General features: G+C 42.7%; 1 protein-coding gene across 1 annotated transcript; it reads left to right on the top strand.

Annotated features, from left to right (window-relative positions):
• Positions 9,055 to 11,068, top strand: LOC109847322 (glutelin type-A 1-like). The gene is made up of 4 exons (XM_020416559.1): positions 9,055 to 9,388; positions 9,496 to 9,767; positions 10,018 to 10,566; positions 10,670 to 11,068. The coding sequence occupies exons 1-4, from the start codon at positions 9,055 to 9,057 to the stop codon at positions 11,066 to 11,068; spliced, it is 1,554 nt and encodes a 517-aa protein (XP_020272148.1).

The raw sequence follows: 11,179 nt of genomic DNA on the forward strand, positions 1-11,179 counted from the left end.
GCGTCGTTTACAAAAGATGGAGCACCCCTCGTGTCTCATTTATTCCACATATGGTTCAATTATGGGAGCCTGTATATCTCCTCGTCGGCTTTCCAACGCATCTTGAATCGCCTCATTCCGAGGTCGGATGAGTGAGTTAAGGCTGCTACAGTAACCGCGGGTCGGACTAGAGTTCTACAGTAACCACGGTCGGACTAGAGTGCTACAGTAACCACGGTCGGATGAGTTGCTACAGTAACACGGGTCGGCTAGGGGTGCTACAGTAACCACGGGTCAGATTAGGTGCAACAGTATGCGGGGTCGGACTGGGTGCTACAATAACCACGGGTCGGACTGTGTGCTACAGTAACCGCGGGGCGGACTGGGTGCTACAGTAACCACGCAAAAAAGTGAAGTTTTGACTATGTTGCGATTTGAATCTGAAAAATCTCAAAACATAAACGTTGTAGATCTCTTCGTCATCTTTCCAACGCATCTTGAATCAGCCTAATCGGAGGTCGTACGAAAGAGTTATGACCAAAATACCGAAGATGTCTCAATCCGACCCGCGCGGCGGCGGGTCGGATCCATCCGACCCGCACCCACGCGGGTCGGATCAGTCCGTCTCGCGCCTAGAACTGCCCGTAACCTCCAAAACACGTTTTTAGGCTGTTTCGATCGGTTTCTTCTGTTCCAGAGGTTCATAACTGCCTAGATATCATCCCCAAACGTGGTTAATCAGTTATTAACTGAAGATAAGACCAAATCACTTGTTCTCATCCAAATAACCGCATCCGAGACCTATAAATATGAACCCAAGACCTCCATTTTCAGGGGTGGAGTTATTATCAAGACGTGGAGGTGCTGCTGGATTGAGGAGTCAAGGAGCACGAATTTCAGCGAAGGCAAATCAGATCCTGGCGAACTTAGGCATAAAGAAGGAGCTATTCGAAGGATCTGAACCTCGTCCGTCCGTCCCTTGAGATTAGACTTGGTCTTAATCTCGAGAAGAGCCCTGATTTTGCTTTGTCGATCTCAGCGCTTCAAATCAAACACTACCTCGGTGAAGGCGAAGCTCTGCCGAATTTTCCATCAACCGGATCCAGATCGACGGTCGTCCACGGATAAACCCCGGCACAGGCAAAGATCCTACGCAAGCAGAAGACCGATAAACGATCTCTGCGTTTGTTTGACGAGAATTGTATTTTTTTTCATTTTCATTGTGTAAAAGTCTTATAAAAAGACTATCTTTTTGTTTTCATTATAACGACCGAAGTTGTAATGAATACCGTAATGAATACATTAATTTTCGAGACGAGGACATAGAGAGGTACTTCACAGTTAGTCATACACTGCAGCAGAATTAGGTGACAGAGAGGCTGAATTAGTCTTTACTAGAAAAGGTCTGATGCTTATTAGCGCAGAGTGGTTTAGAGAGGATATTTTGGGCTGAGGCACTTATATATGCGAGCCACCTCATTAATAGGCTGCATTCATCTGCGATTGAGGGAAAGACTTATGGAGATGCGGTCGGGAGAGACAGCACATGACTATGACCAGCTCAAGGTATTTGGTTACCCTGCATATTATCATGTTAGAACATATAAATTGAAACTTCGAGCTAGGAAGGTCATATTTGTAGGGTTTTTCCCGTTTGCACACTTGTGCTTTATTTTTTGTAAATATTTGTTATTTAAATTAATTAAATATTAAAAAGATTTTATCGATGCCCACGGTTTCAAGTTCTGGTTAAAGGCATCTTTTCACAGACTAAATCTTATATCCTTTGATAATGAACATCATCCACCATTCATTTTTGGGTATTGTATTCTATCCTCAGGGAGGCAGTTAATACCCTCAACATATTTTCTCGACATCGCTACTCAATGCCCAGAAATTTACGTCCCTGGTAAAGCTTCCTACTAGTTATTTATTTCTTCCCACATAGAAAAACCATCGTTAAGAGTGTGAAGAAGTCTCATCTTTAGTCTAGCACGATTTTGGATTTTTGCATAATTGGAGGCCGTCTAACATCGAATACGACCAATAACAAGAGTGAGATTGTATAATTATGGTAATATTCCAGTTCATTTCGAAGAAGCGAAGTATATATACACATGCGGAGGAATTAATAATCCAATGAAAATCGTAAATTTAAGCCAAACTTTCAGAATTCCGGCCTGTTCATTTAGTAGGCAAGTATTAAATTGTGGTATTCTTGTGTACCTCTCATTATCAAGTTTTATCGCAATCCAACTGTTTTCTATCTTGATGTTAAGGACCATGTCATTACATCAAAACTATAAACTAGCAGTGAGGATATAAGTTTATATATATTCTAATATGTCTATGCAGGTTGATCTGTAGAAACGGCAAAAACATTGGAGAAGATCAGGAAATTTGATGCAGACAGACATTTGGGTGCTTGTCGGTCGACCGCGAGCTTTGGCGCGGTCGACTGCAAACATGCATGACTACATGGTGTTTTTCGGTTTTCTGGTCGGTCGACCGCGGCGTTAAGTGCGGTCGACTGCGGACCCTGTAATGCATTTTTTGATTTCTACCGTTCTATCCGGTCGACCACGATGATTTCGAAGGTCGACCGTCAGTCGGGTTTGGGCCTGATTGCGGTTTCCTGTTCTGTTTGGGATATTGTTTGATATAAATTCAAACACATGTTTTAGGGTTTCTTTGGGATTGTTTTTGGGGTTATTGGAGCACAGAAAAGAGAGATCTTCCTGAGCTATTGGTTAGAGTTATTGTTTGAGAGATTGAGAGCTTTGTTAGTGAGATTAGTTGGTTTGTTTTGAGTGATTTGTAATCTCAGTTTGTACTCTCATTATGTATTAGCGAAAACTCATCCCCTTCTTGCCCCGTGGACGTAGGCAACTTGCCAAACCACATAAAATTGGTTGTTTGTGTTTGTACCATTATTTTGCATTGTTTGGCTTTCTCTCTCGGTGTTTGTGTTTGGTTCCTCGAAGCACAACAATTAGCTTCCGCGCACAACAAGTGGTATCAGAGATTTGGCTACACTTGGGCTAGGTGGAGGAGTAGATCGCTTTGGAAGGTCGTCTAGGGTTTTAGTTGGTGATAAAAGTGTGATTTTTACTATTGTGGATCTTGTTTTCGTCGTGTGGGTTGAGATCTTTTGGAGACTCTTATTAGGGTTTCAATTGGAGGTATAAAAATATCTCTTTTTTTAGTTTGGATCTATTCTTTGTTTGTTCCGTATTGGTTTGTTAGTGCTTTGAGAAAGATGGTCAAGAAAAAAGGAGTTGTGGAGGATACTTCTCGCGTGAAGACCGTCCAAAGTTTGAGTATTCACTCTTGAAGATAGACGTGGAGAAATTTAACGGCACTAACAGTTTTGGTCTTTGGAGATGTGAAGTCTTTGTTGCGCTCAACGCGTAAAATTTGGGAAAATACATTGGAGTTAGATGGGAAACCGGACGACATTGAGGAAAATGTTTGGAAGAAGATGAATCGAACGGCGTGTGGTGTGATTAGATCTTGTTTAACTCAAGATTTAAAATATGATGTCATCAATGGAACTTCAGTAAAAAAGATTTGGAAGATCCTTGAGAGCAAGTATTTGACCAAGAGTGTGGAAAATCGCTTGTATTTGAAGAGGAGGCTTTACCGCTTCCAATTGAAGAAAGGAACCTCCATTGGTGATCATATGAACCACTACATGAAGCTTCTTGCGGATTTGATGAATGTAGATATTATGGTTGAAGATGAAGATAAGGCGTTGTTGTTGTTTAGTTCCTTGTCTGACGAGGAATATGAGACTTTCGTCCTTACTCTGATTAATGAAAAAGCATCTATTTTATATAGTGGGGTCATCACTGCACTTGTGAATTATCAACTTCGGAAGAAGGATAAGGAGACTTCAATTGAGCCAGTGGCGGGGGCATTGGTCTCAAGAGCAAAGAGTCCAAACCGAATTAGGAGGTTGCAGTCTAGAGGGGCACATCCTAGAGTTCATAGGAATCAATGTGCCTTTTGTAAAGAGGATGGACATTGAAAAGCCGAATGCCCAAAGTTGGTTGATCGAGCCCGGAAGAATAAGAGGAATTCTATTCAACCTTCAGAGGTGAATGTTGCCAAGGCTAGTGACGGCAATTCATATTCGAATTCTTCGGGCTATTCGTGCCCTGCGCTACCGTCAGTTTGTGTTGCCAACTCTACAGAGTGGATGTTGGATTCAAGTGCTTCTTACCACATTTACTCTAGGAGGGATTGGTTCTCCAGCTTTCAGGAGTTAGAAATATGGGATATCGTGCTTATGGGTAATGATGATGAATGCCCTATTAGTGGTATCAGTACAGTTCGTATTAGGATGTGTGACAGAGTGATTCGGGAGTTGGATGAAGTGAGGTTCGTTCCTTAGTTGAAGAAGAACATCATTTCACTTGGAGTTTTGAAGACAGCATGCTATAGGGTGACCTTAGAGGATGCATCTCTGAAGGTTACATTTGGGTCCATGATTGTGATGAAGGGTGTCAGGAGGAAGAATTTGTATAGTTTGATTGGAAGCACGGTGATTGGTAGAGAGATGACGACTTCTTTGGATTTGGCTAGACTGTGGCGTTTGTTGAGGATGTGTTATTCGATTATTGGTGTCATGCATGGATTTTAGAGGAGTGTTTTGACCTACAAATTGAAGTCCTGTGAGCACATTGGTATGAGCAAGAAGACCGAGGTGGAGTTTGACACTTCTATTCATCGAGCAAAGGGTCTTCTAGTTGGTGTTCATTCAGATATTTGGAGGCCTTCCAAGGAGGTATCATTGGGAGGTAATCGATATTTGGTTTCCTATGTTGGGAACTGTTCTAGGTATTTGTGGGTTGCAATCAAGTCCTATTAGTATAAAGTCCTAGAAGTCAACAACATGTGGAGAAAGTATATTGGCGGAAAGGTAACATGACGTTCTGTTTTTGGTAAGGGTTTTTTTTTGCATTTGTGTCGAGCTCATGGCAATTTGAGACACTTCACTGGAGAGGAAATATTGGGGCAACGAGATGAGATGACAGTTTTAATGGATCGTTCCTTACTAGAGGAGGATCGACGTTTGATGTCGAGGATTGGTTTTGGTGTTCGGGCTTCAACATATTTGGGTCATCTTAGTCATATGTTGCTGACTGCTGTATTTAGAGATTTTGGATCTGGTGAAGCTGCTTCAGATATTGGGTTGCTTCGGATGTTTGGTCGCCCAGCATATAGTCACATCGAGGATGTGAGATTTGATCCGAGTGCACATTTGGAATTCAGAGGAGTGTTTGATTATCAGGTATTAGCTTCTGATTTTGTTCTGAGCAGGTATGTCACATTTGACTCTCGGTAGGTAGAGAGTGTTGATCAGATCGTTAGGATATTGCAGCAAGTAGAGAGTGATGCTACTCCACATTAGGTGGAGATTACTCTACATACTCCAGATCATACTGCATCGTTTGGGATTCCAGTTGAGGTGACACAGTTTGGGGATCATATTGATGTGGATGCAGATGATGAGTTGGTTGATTCGAGTGCAGCTAGTGGACATAGTTTGGATTTGGATATGGCCGTTGGTTCACTTCAGGTGAAGGTGTTTGGTTTGTTTCACTTTGGGGCCATTAGGAGAGCTATTAGTCACAGATTTGTTGATGAAGAGTTAAGAACTCTTCTATTGGATTGAGGGCCTTTGGAGGCTAGGTGAACTACGTGAAGACTTGATTCCTTGGGCAAGAGGATACGTAGGTAGTCATTTATGATGTAGCCAGTTTGGTGAGTTGATACCGACATTTGGAGTTTGTTCGCATTCTCGTTTGGGTTGTCGACTTGTTGTGGATTGAGTTCGTTATCGTGAATTTATTTTACTTCGTACTAGACGCAACAAGTGGGATATTTGGTTTGGTTGGTATCGGCTCAGTTTTGGGTAAACTTCGCTGAGGTGAAGAATTATAAAAACGGTGAAAACATTAGAGAAGATCAGGAAATTTGATGCAGATAGGCATTTGGGTGCTTGCCGGTCGACCGCGAGCTTTAGCGCAGTCGACCGCAAACGTGTACTACTACAGGGTGTTTTCGGTTTTCTGGCTAGTCGACCGCGACGTCAAGTGCGGTCGACCATGGACCCTGTTGTTGGACCCTAGAGGGGGGGTGATTAGGGTCTTATGCTAATCTAATCCGATTTTATGCCAATTAAAATTAATTAACAAGTTATCCTAGCAAGTATGAAATACAACAAAAATATAAGCTAGGATAAGCAATATGAACAATAAGATATATCGTATATGATAAAATATATATGCAAGGATATATATAAACTAACACAAGGGGAAACAATAATCTAAACAAGATAGTGGATGAAATAAATGAGCAATGCACAAATGGCGATATAAGATAAATGCAAAAGCAAATACGCCAAAGACAAACTCAAACAAGCAATATGATCACGGAGTTCGGACCTTCCGTCCTACGTCTCCGCTCCCCTCTCCCGGGGAGAAATCCACTATCACAATCGGGTTAATTTTCTACGTTCACCCGAATAACGTTTACACCTCACAGTGTCGGTTTTCAACGCTCACCGAACAACGTTCACTCCTCACACTCGGTTTTCTAGTTCACCGAAAACTTCACAACACACTCGGTTTTCTAGCTCACCAAAAACCTTACAATCTCATAATGTAATAATAAATGATTTGTTCTCTCATACAATGGGAGAACTCAATTAAGCACAACTCAAAGTTACAATCTCTCACAACCCTAATATACTATGTATGCAAATACAATAAGCTCAAGTGGGTGTGTGCAACAATGAGTAAAATCAAATCTAAACTCAATATAAAACTAGCTTTAATAGAAATGATAATTAACAAATAATTAATAAATAAAAGCTAGAGTAGAGTTTAGAAAACTTCTCAATAGATGACAAGATGGAGAGATGGAGATTGAAGCCCAAACAAGAAGATGATCTCCTCCACTTGTGAAAACCAAAACAGCTTTAAACTAAACTCAAACCAACCATAAACCCTTGTTAAAAACTTTCTTAAACTTGTTTAAAACACTCTCATGGTTAGGTGGAGAGCTGAAGGCAATGGGGTATTTATACCCACTCAAAACTTCAGCAAAAACCCCACTAAAATGACAACAAAGCCCCCAGAAAAACAACTCAGAAAATAACCGTTGGAGTCCAACGGTCATATCAGCGCTTGATCGTAAAATATTCGCGGTCGACCGCGAAGAATAAAAAGACGAAGAACTGTTCTGGACAAGCGGCGGTCGACCGCGGCGGTCGACCGCGGCGGTCGACCGCGAAACTCTCTGGAAGGATCACGGTCGACCGTCACGGTCGACCGTGGGCCTCTTGGCGGTCAACCGTGGCGGTCGACCGCGAACTGACACTATAGAAAAACAGGTTTGAAAACAAATTTTTTGACTTTTGGAAAATTGTTAAAAATAACAAATGAAGTCCAAAAATTATGAAACTTTGGGAAATGTATATAAACGTGTAAATAAACATGTTGCAAAAAGAATTTTCCAAATTACATTTCCCATTTGTGAAAAATCATCATTTTGCAAAAATACTCCAAATCACGAAAATGTAAACATGTGAATTTTGACATTTAGGCTAAACCATGTTTTGAAACTTTACACAATGATTATATAGACTTAATAAAATATGTATATGATTATTGTTAAGTCCAAAAACTAAGAAAATAATATTTTCACAAAATTACATATTCTATGCAATATATACTAAAACACAATTATATATATATATATATATACACACACACACGAAGAAACCAATAAATGTGTGTGTATAGATAATTCAGCTTAAAGTACTTAACACACATAATATAAACATCTAAACTAAGTTACCCAAGCTAGATCTTGATCTTCAATAGGCTCGACTTGGTACACTTGCGGATGAAGCTTGAACTTGATCTTTAACTTTGAATTGTGTAGGCTTCACTCCACAATTCCGCCAACCTCCATTGGATATGATCGTTGTGGCGTAATCCATCCATCCTCCAATATGTTGTTTGTCTACAATAAATAAGAAAACACAAATACTAGACAAACAACATTAGTTGTAAATTGTTTGTTAAACATCATCAAAATAAGAAGGACAACACCTGTAATGTATTTTTTTGATTTATGTCATTCTGTCCGATCGATCACGACGATTTTGAGTCGACCGCAAGTCGGGTTTGGGCCTGATTGTGGTTTCCTGTTCTCTTTGGGATTGCTGCTTGATATAAATTCAAACACACGTTTTAGGGTTTCTTTGGGATTGTTTTTTGGGTTATTAGAGCACAGAAAAGAGAGATCTTCCTAAGCTATTGGTTAGGGTTATTGTTTGAGAGATTGAGAGCTTTGTTGGTGAGATTAGTTGGCTTGTTTTGAGTGATTTGTAATCTCAGTTTGTACTCTCATTCTCTATTAGTGAAAACTCATCCCCTACTTGCCCCGTGGACGTAGGCAAATTGCCGAACCACGTAAAATTGGTTGTTTGTGTTTGTGTCGTTATTTTGCATTGTTTGGCTTTCTCTCTCGGCGTTTGTGTTTGGTTCCTCGAAGCACAACAATTGGCTTCCGCGCACAACATGATTACCCTTTTGATGGGCTGAAATTTAAATTCATGTAGCAGCATCGACTTTTAAAGCTAATATTAATTCATAAATAGTAGGAATCAATTGCTCTAATATCGTACTTCGAAGCTGTGGTGAGAATTTAACATTATAATTTTGAATTCTAATAGGAACACTCAGCCAGCTCTTATGAGTACTTGTGCAACGAATTTAATCCGATTCAAGAGTAAAAGAAAAGAAAGAAAGAGTAGAAATCGCTCTGAAAAGAGAGTACCTAACTTTGTACTCATCCTCAACTCCTGCGCCACGAGTCCACCGAGTAACTCAAATGCGGCAACACGAGGACGCTCCCCAAACCCTCAACTCCATGCAAACTGTCCTCTTCCTCAACAAACTCCCCTCCCTTAAGCCTATAAATACCCCACCCCCTTTCTCCTCTCCCTTCATCACTCAGAGCAATAGAGATACATACATACTCACTGAGTAGCTAGTAATGGCAATATTCTCTAGGGGTTACTTGCTCTCCCTCTCCCTCTCTCTCCTCCTCTTGTTCGACGTCTCTTTAGCCCAATTCGGGGAACAAGGGAGGAGCCCATTCGGGAGCCAGCGCCGGTTCGGGTCTCAGAGCCGGTGCCGGATCGAGAGGCTCAACGCCCAGGAACCGAGGCGGAGGGTCGAGTCTGAGGCAGGCCTCACCGAGTACTTTGACGAGGACAACGAGCAGTTCGAGTGCGCCGGGGTAGCCGCACACCGCCGTATTGTTCAGCCTGGAGGCCTCGTCTTGCCTAAATTCTACAATGCTCATGCCCTCACTTACGTTGTCCAAGGTATTTTATTTGAACAAACATTAACCAACACCTAACAGGCTAAGCTTAATTTTTGAATCTGCGGATATATTGAGTTTAGTCCTAACTACGTGCTTTTATGCATGCAGGCAAGGGTATTTTCGGCAATGTGATGCCGGGATGCCCGGAATCGTTCCAGTCCTTCCAGCGAGGCGACCCTAGGACATCGCGTGAAGAAGGCCGCCGAGGACGGTCGGAGAGAGACCAGCACCAGAGAGTCGACCACTTCAGAGAGGGTGACATCATCGCAATCCCTGCAGGAGTTGCTCACTGGGTCTACAACGATGGAGAACAGCCCATCGTTGCGTTCACGGTTCTCGATACAAGCAACAATGCCAACCAACTCGACAGCAACCGCAGGGTAATATATTAAGCACAAACTCGTAGACAATTAAGTAGCCTATTATTGCCCTCTCATGCGTGCTCTCTCGCGGTGAACGGATGTATGTCATATATATCAGCCCCTCACTAATTAATCACCTGGCCTCTTTACTTACTCTACAAATTAACTAACAAGAGACTGAAATTAACAAGATTAATTACGCGAAAAGCTTCAACTAATCAGTTAATAATCTCAACTTTCTAATTCAAGTTCTTAAAATTCTCATCAGGAATTCCTTCTCGCCGGAAGGAAGGGGAGAGGCCAACACTTAGGCGTCGAGCCTAGAGAAGACTCTGACGACTTTAACCTCCTCAGCGGTTTCGACACCGAAAGTTTGGCCGAATCCATGGGCATAAGCAGGGACCTAGCGGAGAAGCTGAGAGGACGAAGCGACGACAGGGGGGAGATTGTGAGGGTCGAGGGAAGCTTCCACATCGTGAGGCCGTCAAGAAGGGAAGAGGGAATGAGCGAGGGAGAGGAGAGAGAAAGGGAGTACGAGGAAGAGGAGAGAGAGAGGGAGAGGAGGCGTCTGATGGCAAACGGACTTGAGCAGGCCTTCTGCTCGGTGGGGGTGAAGCGCAACATCGATGATCCGAGGCGTGCGGACATATACAATCCTAATGCAGGGAGGACCACCACCCTCAACAGCCAGAAGCTTCCCCTTCTCAGTGCGGACATATACAATCCTAATGCAGGGAGGACCACCACCCTCAACAGCCAGAAGCTTCCCCTTCTCAGGTATCTCCAGCTCAACGCGGTCAGGGGTGTCCTCCACAGGGTAAGAAAAAAGCGCGCTACTGAATTAATGTTTCCTGATGATTTATACAATTAATTAACGTGCTAATTAATTTCTTCAATTCCCGGCCCCCTCCTCTCCCCAGAATGCCTTTGTTGCCCCACACTGGAACATGAACGCCCACTCCATAATGTACGTCACCAGAGGAAACGCTCGGCTCCAGATCGTCAACGACCGCGGCAACACTGCCTTCAACGGCGAGCTCCGCCAAAACCAGCTCATCGTCGTCCCCCAGAACTTCGCGCTCTTGATCCAATCAAGAAGCGAAAACTTCGAGTGGGTAGCTATAAAGACCAACGACAACGCAATGGTCAGCCCCATCGTCGGAAAAACATCGGTATTCAAGGGGTTGCCTGAGGAAGTGCTGAGGAATGCTTACAGGGTTTCGAGGGAGGAGGCGAGGATGTTGAAGTATAACAGGGGAGAGGAGATGGTTGTGCTTGCTCCCCACTCTTCTCAGTCGAGGGGAAGAGCCGAGGCTTGATTAAGTTGAGAGTAATGAGGCTGAGATATGTTTAGTTTGTACTAGTTGAGGCTGTACATGAATAAAGCCTTTCGTGTAAGAAGGCATAATGCATGTGTAACGCTATCAAAA

This window comes from Asparagus officinalis, chromosome 7 (assembly GCF_001876935.1).
Source record: "Asparagus officinalis chromosome 7, Aspof.V1, whole genome shotgun sequence".
NCBI lineage: Eukaryota > Viridiplantae > Streptophyta > Magnoliopsida > Asparagales > Asparagaceae > Asparagus > Asparagus officinalis.